The sequence below is a fragment of the Carassius gibelio genome, chromosome B22 (assembly GCF_023724105.1).
Source record: "Carassius gibelio isolate Cgi1373 ecotype wild population from Czech Republic chromosome B22, carGib1.2-hapl.c, whole genome shotgun sequence".
Classification (NCBI taxonomy): domain Eukaryota; kingdom Metazoa; phylum Chordata; class Actinopteri; order Cypriniformes; family Cyprinidae; genus Carassius; species Carassius gibelio.
The window spans coordinates 14,102,573-14,117,226 of NC_068417.1; the positions used below are offsets into that span (position 1 = coordinate 14,102,573).

Below are 14,654 nucleotides of genomic sequence, written 5' to 3' on the forward strand. Positions count from 1 at the left end.
ACTGCTCCAGGTGTGTGTCCACTACTGTGCATGTGCACTTGGATGGGTTAAATGCAGAGCACAAATTGCAAATGTGGGTCACAGAGGGTCATCCCCTCTGTAAACAAATGCATCTTGGGCTCCCTCTCCCTCCCCAAGTCCTTGGAATCATCATTGTTATCCTCCTGCTCCATCACAGATTTCCAGCTCTGTGGCTAAACATTGAAAAGTTTACTGTCTATCAGAGTTGATAATGCTCAAAAGATTACAAGTTATAGACACTAAAGTTCTTTGAAAAAAATTGTATACACTGAATTTTATTTTAGTCGGTATTTGAAATAAAAATACATTAAATCAGTCCTGGTGCAATCTATAAAAGTAATGGGTTGGAAGTCACATGTCTCATGAGTTTATATTTCAAATATGAAGATAACATGAAAAATAAAATTCCTGCAACCATTTTTCTGAGATTATATCTAGTCCCCCCAATATATATATGTGTATATATATATATATATATATATATATATATATATATATATATATATATATATATATATATATATATATAAATCCAACTGTACTGAAGGGTTCTACAAACTATTTTAATTATTAAACATGCCACTGCATAGTTTTTGTTTCAGTTATTAAATAAGACAGAACATTAGACAATATAAGTGAGATAAAGGAGACAAATATGTCAGTTGAGCACATTCTGATCATATGGTGCTGATGTACACAATAAAATTAAGTATATTCACAGGACCTTTTTTCAGTGTAGATCAGTGCGTACTACTGATTTGAATCTGTAGCCTACAATGTTTTCATTTTACACTTTACACTTTCAGTTATTATATATATATATATATATATATATATATATATATATATATATATATATATATATATATATATATATATATATATATATATATATATATATGAAGAGTTCAGATGTAAAAGCCTCTAAGTGCCATTTGAATTTTCATCTAAAATTAGGATTTTTATCAGGCTCCTATATTTATGATAATTTATTTCACTTTAATTTAATTTAAGTGCTAAATTACAATCACAATCATGATTAGCAATATTTGAAGTGTTGCATTATGGATGAGTTTAATCCAAGCATCATTATGATGAAGGCCTGATGCTATGGATTTATATCCAGCCAATTCACCACATCTGAGCACTCACTAGCCTCGTCTCCCATCTCTGTTTCACCTGTAAAAAATAAAACCAAACATAAAACACAGAACTAACATAACACCCAACATTACTCAAGTACATGTTTCTATTAATGCTGCATTATTTATTTTGAAGGTCTAATACTTTTCCACCTGTATACATTGGTAATACATTTTAAATGGTAATTTATAAGAGCTATAAAACTTTAGATTTGTTAAAGGAGTGCTATTTTAAGCTGTAGTAGCTGAAAATTTGATTGTTTGCTGTTTAGCAATATCTCACCAAAATTACAGTCACACATATGCTTGTATAAAAGTGCTATAGTAAGAACCTTCTATGGATTCTTCATCTGACGGTGACGTTTCTTGTTCTGTTGATTTCACAGCTTCCTCTTGAGCTTCATTTATAAAAGTAGTATAGTGAGGACATTCAGAGGACTCCTCATCTGATGATGACGTTTCTTGTACCGTTAATTTTACAGCTTCCTCTTGAGCTTCATTTATAACGGTACTGCAGTGAGGACATTCAGAGGACTCCTCATCTGATGATGACGTTTCTTGCACCGTTAATTCTACAGGTTCCTCTTGAGCTTCATTTATAACAGTAGTATAGTGAGGACATTCAGAGGACTCCTCATCTGATGATGACGTTTCTTGCACCGTTAATTCTACAGGTTCCTCTTGAGCTTCATTTATAACAGTAGTATAGTGAGGACATTCAGAGGACTCCTCATCTGATGATGACGTTTCTTGCACCGTTAATTCTACAGGTTCCTCTTGAGCTTCATTTATAACAGTAGTATAGTGAGGACATTCAGAGGACTCCTCATCTGATGATGACGTTTCTTGCACCGTTAATTCTACAGGTTCCTCTTGAGCTTCATTTATAACAGTAGTATAGTGAGGACATTCAGAGGACTCCTCATCTGATGATGACGTTTCTTGTACAGTTAATTCTACAGGTTCCTCTTGAGCTTCATTTATAACAGTAGTATAGTGAGGACATTCAGAGGACTCCTCATCTGATGATGACGTTTCTTGCACCGTTAATTCTACAGGTTCCTCTTGAGCTTCATTTATAACAGTAGTATAGTGAGGACATTCAGAGGAATCCTCATCTGATGATGACGTTTCTTGTACAGTTAATTCTACAGGTTCCTCTTGAGCTTCATTTATAACAGTTGTATAGTGAGGACATTCAGAGGACTCCTCATCTGATGATGACGTTTCTTGTACAGTTAATTCTACAGGTTCCTCTTGAGCTTCATTTATAACAGTAGTATAGTGAGGACATTCAGAGGACTCCTCATCTGATGATGACGTTTCTTGTACAGTTAATTCTACAGGTTCCTCTTGAGCTTCATTTATAACAGTTGTATAGTGAGGACATTCAGAGGACTCCTCATCTGATGATGACATTTCTTGTTCTATTGATTTCAAAGGACCAGTTGAACCAGTTAACCATCCAGCAATACTACTAATGATATTTACACGAGCGCTCCCGCTGCGCCAATGTTTTTTCTCCAGGCTGTAAAGAGGAACCAGAAGAGAACAACAGTGGTCATTGGAACAAGTTACACATTTTCTGTGGCTATTATATTTCAACTAATTTGAGTACAGAGTTTAATAGACTATAGCAAACATGGCATTTTCTGTTATCAAATTAGTTACTGATTTTACATTGTTTGGCATATACATACAGTATTGTTCAAAATAATAGCAGTACAATGTGACTAACCAGAATAATCAAGGTTTTTAGTATATTTTTTATTGCTACGTGGCAAACAAGTTACCAGTAGGTTCAGTAGATTGTCAGAAAACAAACAAGACCCAGCATTCATGATATGCACGCTCTTAAGGCTGTGCAATTGGGCAATTAGTTGAAAGGGGTGTGTTCAAAAAAATAGCAGTGTCTACCTTTGACTGTACAAACTCAAAACTATTTTGTACAAACATTTTTTTTTCTGGGATTTAGCAATCCTGTGAATCACTAAACTAATATTTAGTTGTATGACCACAGTTTTTTAAAACTGCTTGACATCTGTGTGGCATGGAGTCAACCAACTTGTGGCACCTCTCAGCTGTTATTCCACTCCATGATTCTTTAACAATATTCCACAATTCATTCACATTTCTTGGTTTTGCTTCAGAAACAGCATTTTTGATATCACCCCACAAGTTCTCAATTGGATTAAGGTCTGGAGATTGGGCTGGCCACTCCATAACATTAATTTTGTTGGTTTGGAACCAAGACTTTGCCCGTTTACTAGTGTGTTTTGGGTCATTGTCTTGTTGAAACAACCATTTCAAGGGCATGTCCTCTTCAGCATAGGGCAACATGACCTCTTCAAGTATTTTAACATATGCAAACTGATCCATGATCCCTGGTATGCGATAAATAGGCCCAACACCATAGTAGGAGAAACATGCCCATATCATGATGCTTGCACCTCCATGCTTCACTGTCTTCACTGTGTACTGTGGCTTGAATTCAGAGTTTGGGGGTCGTCTCACAAACTGCCTGTGGCCCTTGGACCCAAAAAGAACAATTTTACTCTCATCAGTCCACAAAATGTTCCTCCATTTCTCTTTAGGCCAGTTGATGTGTTCTTTGGCAAATTGTAACCTCTTCTGCACATGCCTTTTTTTTAACAGAGGGACTTTGCGGGGGATTCTTGAAAATAGATTAGCTTCACACAGACGTCTTCTAACTGTCACAGTACTTACAGGTAACTCCAGACTGTCTTTGATCATCCTGGAGGTGATCATTGGCTGAGCCTTTGCCATTCTGGTTATTCTTCTATCCATTTTGATGGTTGTCTTCCGTTTTCTTCCACGTCTCTCTGGTTTTGCTCTCCATTTTAAGGCATTGGAGATCATTTTAGCTGAACAGCCTATCATTTTTTGCACCTCTTTATAGGTTTTCCCCTCTCTGATCAACTTTTTAATCAAAGTACGCTGTTCTTCTGAACAATGTCTTGAACGACCCATTTTCCTCAGCTTTCAAATGCATGTTCAACAAGTGTTGGCTTCATCCTTAAATAGGGGCCACCTGATTCACACCTGTTTCTTCGCAAAATTGATGACCTCAGTGATTGAATGCCACACTGCTATTTTTTTGAACACACCCCTTTCAACTAATTCAACTAATTGCCCAATTGCACAGCCTTAAGAGCGTGCATATCATGAATTCTGGGTCTCATTTGTTTTCTGAGAATCTACTGAACCTACTGGTAACTTGTTTGCCACGTAGCAATAAAAAAATATACGAAAAACCTTGATTATTCTGGTTAGTCACATTGTACTGCTATTATTTTGAACAATACTGTACAAAAAAAAATGTGTTTACAATATGAAACATTTAAAATAAATTACATTTCCATGTATGTCTGTTTATTATTGTTTGACTGCAACATAAGGATTTTTACTTACCTCAGATTACAGTTTGAGTCTTGTAGCACATAAATGAGCTGATTTTTCGAGGATCCTATATTATTGTTACTCAAATCAAGTTCTTTTAAAGATGTCAACGCTTTAGTCTTGTCCAAAGAATCAGTTAAATGTGCAACATCTGTAATTCCACAGTCATTTAGACTAGAAAGAGAGGAAGAAATATAATTGTTATAATGTTTGCTACATTTGGAGGGGGAAAAATCACAGTCATCTCAACGGGGATGCATTCTGATTAGGAATTTGACCTGATGGTTTTCTAGTGGCATGGAGTTTAGATTTGACAGAAAAATTAACATAACAGAATAGACCAACAGAAGGTGCTTTAGTGAACTCTGAACAGGCTGGAGCTTTGTTCCACCAATTCAGTGGTTATCCATCAGGTGAAACTGCACAAAATATTTATAACCAACAATGCTATAATTCAAGCAGTGTATTATCTCCCACTTCATAAAAGTATTGTTCTAGAATATGAAGTGCCTCTTGGAAAATGTTTCTCGAACACACACCTTACGTGTTGGTTTTTTTTTTCTTTATATATATATATATATATATATCTGCAGAATTTTTCCATGCAAAAGTACACTATGTGACTGCACCTTATTGCACAAAACATTATATAGAATTCAGCCAATTCATAAAAAGTCCCAAATATTTTAAATGTGTAAAGCTATGCTCTACATTACAAAATGGTTTAAAATATAAAGATGAAAGGGCAGTTAAAAATAACTAAATTATACATAAAGAGAAAAATAAAAGGCACAATCGAAGTGTCTGCAGGAACACACATTAATTCTTCTTCAACTTAATATATATTCCTCGACTGGGAGGAATATTTTCCACAAATATGGGAGATATTGGGTAATACATGAAATGTATTGAATAATTAAATTACACATAAAGAGAAAAATAAAAGGCACAATCGAAGTGTCTGCAGGAACACACATTAATTATTTTTCAACTTAATATATATTCCTCCACTGGGAGGAATTATTTTCCACAAATATGGGAGATATTGGGTAAAAGTGTTTGCTAAAATTACAGTGTTAAAGTGATTTTAAGCATTGGGATTCTATAGGAATATTCCTCACCTCAATTTCTTCAGCTGACACCGTGAATTATCCAGTATTTCACTCAAGATCTTCACTCCTTTGTTCTCGATTTTATTCTGACTGAGGTCCAGCTCTCTCAGGTGTGAAAGGTTTAAACACAGGGATGGAGTCAGGATGATGCAGTGTTTCTTTGTAATTTGGCATCCGCACAGACTGAAGACAGAGAGAGAAATAACAATGATCCATGTTCAGTTCATGTGTGACTAAACACAATAAAGTCACTAATATACGAACATGAAACCTTAATTATAGCAACATAAACCAATTTATAACTGGGATTTGAGGATATTAGTCACAATCCAAGTCTGGAGCAATTTTATTTGGACAAAAAAATGCTTGTGAACTGCAACTGAATCTCAGAGCTGCCTAACTTTTTCCAATGTTTTTTTGGAAAATTCCATGGGAACACCTTCAGCGAATCCATGCTCTGAATAACATTTGCAATCAGTCTGATGGAAGGGTGTGACATCATATGCAGGTGATATAGCGACCAGGAAGCTATAAAAGCATGTGAAGTGGAACCAGCATCATCTATATGTCATTCTGCAAGCACTCTGTGTCGTATCAGTCATACTTTTCATTCTGTGAAAGCGGACAGCGTTTCGCTACATTTAAGAGAGGGGATACACACTGTCTGTGTGTTGTCTGCTTGATGGCAAAGCATACGGAGTGGGCTCTCGAGGGGGAGACCATTGAGTCCCTATCTCTTTCCTCACCCACCAGATCTGGTGCCTGCTTTCTGGGATCAAAAACCCACTCTGCAGTTTCTTCCTCCCATGCAGGGAACAGTCTCAACATTCAGTTTTCCTCCAAGGAGTTTGATGTGGAGGGTGTCAATGAGGATTCACCTTCTCTCTCAGCCCAGTATGAGGAGTTGTTGGAGGTGGTTACTCATGCAATGGCTAAGTTAAACATGTTTATTTGTCCCCACCTTTTCTCAATATGCAAATGTGGTGGGGGTTATAAGTTGATGCCCAGAGTGGAATAGACGCTCGCAAGCTATCTTTCCCCTGGTGCAGTATATCCTTAAAGGCTCTAGTCTTGCTCTCATCTAGCTTGGTGGGCAAGGGGTATACAGCTGAAGGTCAGGCTGGTGTGTATCTGCACACCATGGTGGTGTTACAGGCATACCAAGCTGACCTGCTAGAGGAGTTAGACGAAGGCGAGGAAGTGAAATCGAATGATATCTCTGAATTACATAGAATGGCTAATTTGTATCTCCGTGGCAGCTCTGGCCCTGTCCGAAAAGAGAAGGACAGGGTCTTCCTGATGGGCTCCCCGCTTGCACCTTCTGGCCTGTTCAGTGATGCTGTCAACTCTGTCATCGACAGGTACCAGGAGGCTCAGAACTGTCACACTGTCAACAGTGGTCAAAGTGGTCAAAAGTGCAGTCTATTCCACTTCCCTTAATTTGCTATTTAAACAATGTGGCACAATGACCTGAAAATAACAAGTGCATTTGGACGAAACTAGCAAAAAACACTTGCTTCACACTTGGAGCAGCATTGCACTGGGTCTATGATAGAGCTCAGTGTGATGAAGTTTATTACAGCAGTAGATGTTTACTTCGGCTTTCTGAAAGCAGTCATGTCCCTTGAATTGGTGTGTTTTTGACAGAAAGTGAAAATGAGGATGAAAATGTATCAATATCACATGTATATGAAGTTGGCCTATGTTGTTAACTTCACTTGCTAACCTCTAGGAACACGCATTTAATGACCCTCTTTGACTAAAGGACCATCAGTGTTACAGAAACCACATAACTCTTTCAGAAGGATTTATTGTCATTTACATTTTAAGTTTTTATCTGCCTCATTTTGCAGTGGTTTTGTCAGATTTCAGCATACAGTATGAAAATTTCTGCTGACAAACATACTGAACCATTAGTCCATTAGCTCATAGTACTTTTATATCTTTATTCAGTTGGGGAAATGCTAGATGATAGTGTGGTCCTGTTGTGTTAAAATAAACAACATGAATTTAATCACAGAGTAACTGCTGTAAATTGTAATGTTACTAACTATAGTTTTTCCAGCTTGCATTGTGAACTTCCTAATAGAATCCCAAGGTTTTCAACAGCAGAGTCTCCTAGTTGATTCCCACTGAGGTTCAGCTTTCTCAGGTGTGATGGGTTTGATTTCAGAGCTTCAGTCAGGATGAGACACAGTTCCTCTGTAATACTGCATTCGCACAGACTGAAGACAGAAAGAGAAAGTTAATATATGTGTTAAATTCATCATTAGTAAATGTCATTCAATCACTAATATACCAGAACATGAAAACCTAATTATAGAACCATAAACCTAGACAGGATGTGCTGTAAGTTAACTAGGATTTGAGGATACTAGATACAACAGAAGACTAGAGCATCTTTACTCTTATAAAAAGTAAATGACACAGTCATTGAATTAATTATAACTGTCATTTAAAATATAGAATTAATATTGTAGTTTACTGGAAAAAAAGTGACATTTAAATGTACTATTTTCATGTAGAATGTAGAAAATATTGTACACAACTCACAATTTAAAGTATTTTTAGAGTGTGGTTTACTGCACAAAATACACATTTTGCTGCAAAGTTTAATTATTTTTCTACTAATACACATTGAATCAGTCCAATAGTTAAAAGCATCACACTGTAATTGATGTACAGCATAATGATACCAACTCTAGTTTCTCCAGCTTGCATTGTGGGTTTATCAGTACATCACTGAGGGTTGTTACTCCCAATTGTCCTAATACATTCCCACTTAAGTTCAGCTCTCTAATGTGCGATGGGTTTGATTTCAGAGCTGACGTCAGAACAGAACAATCTTCATCTTTCATGTCACATCTTGTGAACCTATATTCAGAGAAATGAGACAAACTATTATGTTTCATTCAAATACCAAAACACTATTTTGTTCATTTTTATGATTGCTACTGACCTCATTTTTTTCATTTTACAGTGTGAATCCTTCAGTACATCATACAAATGTGTTTTTTGCCTTGAGTTTTTTAGGTTGTTGCCACTTAGGTCCAGCTCCCTCAGGTGTGATGGGTTTGATTTCAGAGCTGAAGTCACAGCAGAACAACCTTCAACTGTCATATTGCAGTATCTTAACCTAACATTGGGAAAGATCAAGAGATGGAGAGTATAAAATAAGATTTGAGAAGCTAACTTTATTACATCAACAAAACAAGGAAGAGAGATCTTTCAAATCATCATCAAATAAATAAATAAATAAATAAAAATACAAGTGTAGGTAAACAATATTTTTGGTGACCAAAAATGAAAGCATTAGTCTCGTTCTGGAAAAAGTGGTATCAGTGCATCCATAATCCTTCACCAGATCGCAAAATACTTATGCTCATCATGAGATACTGAGTATAAAGTGTTCCTCACCTCAATCTCTCCAGTTTACAGTGGAAATCATTCAGGAGATCACATATGTGCATCACTCCTGTGTTCTTTATTTTATTCCCACTGAGGTTCAGTTGTCTCAGGTGTGATGGGTTTGATTTCAGAGCTGATGTCAGGATGAGGCATTGCTTCTCTGTAATACTGCATCCACACAGCCTGAAGACAGAAAGAGAAAAGACAATGTTGGCCCACTATATACATGGCAAGAGTGGTTTTTCCCTCAAATATCCGCAAAACTGATTTAATACAACGGTTTAATAAACAGGTTACATTTTACACAAAATATCGCCAGTGTATAGAAACAGCAGAACTGTTGTGCCTTTCTGAAAACCACACAACAATGCTTTGTTATTCAATGAATCCACATTTTTTAATGAATCGAGTAAGCCAATTGTACAGTGACCCATTCATCATTCAAGATCGATTTTTAATGTCCTACACATAATATTTATATTTTAAAACAACCTGGCATAATTATCTGAATTGCTGTAAGTCTCATCTACATTGAGGATGCACAATTTCCAAAATTTCATTAGGAAAAAAACATTTTTTTCTCTTTACAATAACTTTAATTTTAATACTTCACATTATTTTGACTGTAATAAAATTCCAGAAGAAAAAAATGCCACTGGCTCAGACAAATTAGAAAATGTTTTCAAGTACAGTAACATTGCTATTAAAAGTAATAAAACATTTTAAAATGATGTGAAATACTCACGTCAGTGTGTTGAGTGTACAGTGTTTGTCCTGTAGTAGAGCAGCAATCTGATTTACTCGTGTATCTCCTAGTTCACATTCACTCAGATTCAGTTCTCTGAGGAGTAGAGGGTTTTTACCCACAATTCCTGTCACATACTGACAGGCTTCATCTGCAGCAAAAGTTCTCAAAAACCTGCAAAAGTTGATGAACGATTCAATTTAATTCTGAACTAAATGCCCATTGCCTTTTAAAATATGTTAAGACAAAATTCATTGTCATTGTTTTTAATGACAAGCTCTACTTAATTTCAGCACTTATATATGTATTTGAAAGAAACAGTGAGAAAGTGTAAATGTCAAGAGGAACAGCAGGATATGGGATAATATATAATATTAAAAATAATTTATTAATATTTATTTAATTATTGACCTGCTTATAACTTATTTTGTATTATTTCATCATGTCTCACCTCAGTGTCTTCAGTTGACAGTTTGGATCCTGTAGTAAATCAGTGAGCTCCTTCACTCCTGATTCTCCAGGATCATTTCCTGTGAGATCCAGCTCTATCAGGTGTGAAGGGTTTGATCTCAGAGCTGAAGCCAGAGCTTTATAGCCTTCTTCAGTGATACAGCAGTCTGAAAGTCTACAGAAAATAAATTAATGAATTGCAATTAACATTTACAGTAAACAATTCACATTACAATGAATAATGCAGCTCAAAGTTTGCACACATGTATTTACACTGCACAATTTACAATTCAGCATAAAGTATATAATTAAAATACATGAGCTCAAATGGGGAGAGCTGCAATATTATGATTACGTAAATGTATTTAAATGATTATGATTATTGTTTAATATAGCTCTTGGTATTAAAAATTATGATAATGAAGTGTTTAGAGAAAGAGCACATTATATTCTGGCTAAGAATAGTTTATTAATTAGTCTATAATAATTGTTTTTATTTATATATAAAAACGGCTCATTGATTGTTTTAGTAGTATGAAAAGTAAAATGATTATACAAACTGGGAATACATGTTATACATAAATTGAGCAAAGAACATTCCCACCACTGAAGCTATCAGTGACTAGCTTGAGGTATACTCTCTCACAGAAACTCCTTTTATAATTAGAGGTGTATGTAGCAAACTGCATTCACTCCACTCTATTACATTTACTTCAGTAACCTTTTGGAAAATATGTAGATTTTATGGTGGGTCCTTAAAAAATATTATTGAAATCGGTAAGTCGATTGGGGCTACCAACTGTTTGGTTACATTAATTCTTTAAAATATATTTTAATATAGCAAGGCTAATTCTCTAATCTGAACTTCACCTTTCAAACGGAGACAACTGTGATTTATTTACTTAAAAAGAATAAAAATATATATATTTTAGACAATAAAGGAGTTTTATTTTGTGCATATAGCTTTTTAGTTATGTGTATAGCTTATAGTTTAAGTCTGTTTTTAAATTATATCCTTAAACTTTTCAGTGGTGAGTTTAAAATTTTCTAGTGTTCCCCCCAGAGTGAGCTTCTTTTTAGGTGACCATTATTTTTGAACATTTTCCCCTTATTGTTTACATGGTGACAAGTTATGTTTGTCATGACACACCTCGGTCACAATAACACTGTATGACAGATGGATTGCTTTTATTTCGTTTTTTCCTTTTATATTCAAAATATTCATAAACTTACACACCTTGTAATGTAAACATTGCATTATTCATTTAGCTAACACTTATCCAAAGCGACTTACAATTGCTATATATGTCAAGGGTAACATGCCTCTGGAGCAACTGTAATGTGAGACGGGCACTGCCATGTTTGTTTGTGCTTCAGTTCAGAGAGACTTGTCATTCGAATTTACAGCAAGTGAATTCATCCATTTCTCCCAAAATACTACTTTATTTAGTTTTATATTTTATTTATTTATTCATTAAATTCTGTATTTAGAGACAACACTGTTGTGAGGTTAATTATATGAAAACCACTACAACACACACACAGCAACAAAAACATATTCTTCAAATTTCCCCACTGCTGGAGGTAAGCAGAATCCATAAATATATAGTATTCCATTGATTGCTGGGGTGTTGAGTATAGCTGATGGTGGAATGTACTCACTTGAGTATCTTCAGCTCACAATCAGGATTCTTCAGTCCCTTGCAGATCTCTTTGACTCCTGAGTCCGGCAGATGGCTGTTGTTCAGGTTCACCTCTTTCAGGATGGTTTTGGAGGAGAGAACAGTAGCTAGAACTGAACAACTTTTCTCTGTCAGCTTACAATTATTCAGCCTAAGCATAAAAACAGCATTATTTATTATTCAGCGCATATTCAACACACATCAAATAATCTATTATAATGATAAACAGATAAGTTATTCTTACATAATTTTCTCCACTTTGCTATGAGTGTCCATTAAAAAAGCAGAGAACTTCTCCCAATCCAGATCTTCTAATTTATCTTCACTCAGATCCAGTTCTTTCTGTAATAATGGACTTTTACCCAGAATTTCAGTAATATACTGGCACACATCTTCTGCATCAGGACTTTTGAAATACCTACAGAGAGAAGATAATAATTTTAGATTAGATAATTATATTACAATTCATGAAGTTCCCATCTTGCTAATGGGTCCAGTCTAAGGGTACACCAATATGAAATATTGCACTGACACTCTGGAGCAGTTTAGCAATCCGGGGGTCTCTCAGTGCTTCTACCAATTTAAGGTGAGAACACAGGAGGATACTGGCTCAACATAAAGGCTATATAAACTATCAAATGTGATTCGGGGGTCACACAGCCCGCAGCTCTACAAATATGATGAGTGGGCGGCTGAGGTGATGAAAGGGAAGAAACTGAAATTAGCTAAACCTATTTTAAGGATTGTTAAAAAATGGACTAATGAAGCAGAGTCTGATTTACAAGCCTGATGCCACTGATCTGGACGAGCTCACAGAGACTGTGACTTCATACATCAATTTCTGTGAGGATATGTGCATCCCCACCAGGACATTCTTATCATTTAATAATGATAAACCATGGTTTACTGGGAAACGCAAACAGCTTCGTCATGCAAAAGAGGATGCTTACAAAAGTGGGGATAAAATCTTTTAAAAACCAGGCCAGGAACACACTAACAAAGGCTAAAAAAACTACTCAGAAAAGCTGAGAAAACTATTTTCAGCCAACGATCCGGCATTAGTATGGGCCGGTCTCAAGAACATCACCTGGTACAAGACCCCACCCCCACAGTCTGTGGAGAATCAACAATTGGCTGACAATCTGAATGTGTTTTACTGTTGATTTGAAAAGGACAGTCAACACTCGACCTGCACTTAATGTCTATGTAAAAGATGTGAATTGGGTCTTCAGCAAGCAGAAATCTAAGAACGCTTCAGGCCCAGATGGTTTTCACCTATCTGTTTAAACGTCTGCACTGACCAACTGGCCCCCATTTTTACACATATCTTCAACAGATAACTGGAGCTGTGTGAAGTTTCCTGATGCTTCAAAATCTCCACCACCATTTTCAGTTCCCAAAAATGATTTAGAACTATATATATATATATATATATATATATATATATATACAGTATTGTTCAAAATAATAGCAGTACAATGTGACTAACCAGAATAATCAAGGTTTTTAGTATATTTTTTATTGCTACATGGCAAACAAGTTACCAGTAGGTTCAGTAGATTGTCAGAAAACAAACAAGACCCAGCATTCATGATATGCACGCTCTTAAGGCTGTGCAATTGGGCAATTAGTTGAAAGGGGTGTGTTCAAAAAAATAGCAGTGTCTACCTTTGACTGTACAAACTCAAAACTATTTTGTACAAACATTTTTTTTTTCTGGGATTTAGCAATCCTGTGAATCACTAAACTAATATTTAGTTGTATGACCACAGTTTTTTTAAAACTGCTTGACATCTGTGTGGCATGGAGTCAACCAACTTGTGGCACCTCTCAGCTGTTATTCCACTCCATGATTCTTTAACAACATTCCACAATTCATTCACATTTCTTGGTTTTGCTTCATAAACAGCATTTTTGATATCACCCCACAAGTTCTCAATTGGATTAAGGTCTGGAGATTGGGCTGGCCACTCCATAACATTAATTTTGTTGGTTTGGAACCAAGACTTTGCCCGTTTACTAGTGTGTTTTGGGTCATTGTCTTGTTGAAACAACCATTTCAAGGGCATGTCCTCTTCAGCATAGGGCAACATGACCTCTTCAAGTATTTTAACATATGCAAACTGATCCATGATCCCTGGTATGCGATAAATAGGCCCAACACCATAGTAGGAGAAACATGCCCATATCATGATGCTTGCACCTCCATGCTTCACTGTCTTCACTGTGTACTGTGGCTTGAATTCAGAGTTTGGGGGTCGTCTCACAAACTGCCTGTGGCCCTTGGACCCAAAAAGAACAATTTTACTCTCATCAGTCCACAAAATGTTCCTCCATTTCTCTTTAGGCCAGTTGATGTGTTCTTTGGCAAATTGTAACCTCTTCTGCACATGCCTTTTTTTTAACAGAGGGACTTTGCGGGGGATTCTTGAAAATAGATTAGCTTCACACAGACGTCTTCTAACTGTCACAGTACTTACAGGTAACTCCAGACTGTCTTTGATCATCCTGGAGGTGATCATTGGCTGAGCCTTTGCCATTCTGGTTATTCTTCTATCCATTTTGATGGTTGTCTTCCATTTTCTTCCACGTCTCTCTGGTTTTGCTCTCCATTTTAAGGCATTGGAGATCATTTTAGCTGAACATTTTTTGCACCTCTTTATAGGTTTTCCCC

The 14,654-nt window shown here is 36.0% G+C and overlaps 1 protein-coding gene across 2 annotated transcripts in view; it reads right to left on the bottom strand.

Moving 5' to 3' along the window:
* Positions 1-280: 280 nt before the first annotated feature.
* Positions 281-14,654, bottom strand: part of LOC127987060 (uncharacterized) — a 54,889-nt gene continuing 40,515 nt past the window's right edge. For both annotated transcript variants that reach the window (XM_052589338.1, XM_052589339.1), the window contains 12 exons: positions 12,225-12,398; positions 11,961-12,131; positions 10,300-10,473; positions 9,849-10,022; positions 9,113-9,286; positions 8,655-8,831; positions 8,396-8,569; positions 7,747-7,920; positions 5,705-5,878; positions 4,596-4,757; positions 1,496-2,691; positions 281-1,200 (listed from right to left, as the gene is read on the bottom strand). In XM_052589338.1, coding sequence (XP_052445298.1) covers positions 1,130-1,200; positions 1,496-2,691; positions 4,596-4,757; positions 5,705-5,878; positions 7,747-7,920; positions 8,396-8,569; positions 8,655-8,831; positions 9,113-9,286; positions 9,849-10,022; positions 10,300-10,473; positions 11,961-12,131; positions 12,225-12,398 — 2,995 coding nt within the window. In that variant the 3' untranslated portion in view covers positions 281-1,129. The remainder of the gene's footprint in view (positions 1,201-1,495; positions 2,692-4,595; positions 4,758-5,704; positions 5,879-7,746; positions 7,921-8,395; positions 8,570-8,654; positions 8,832-9,112; positions 9,287-9,848; positions 10,023-10,299; positions 10,474-11,960; positions 12,132-12,224; positions 12,399-14,654) is intronic.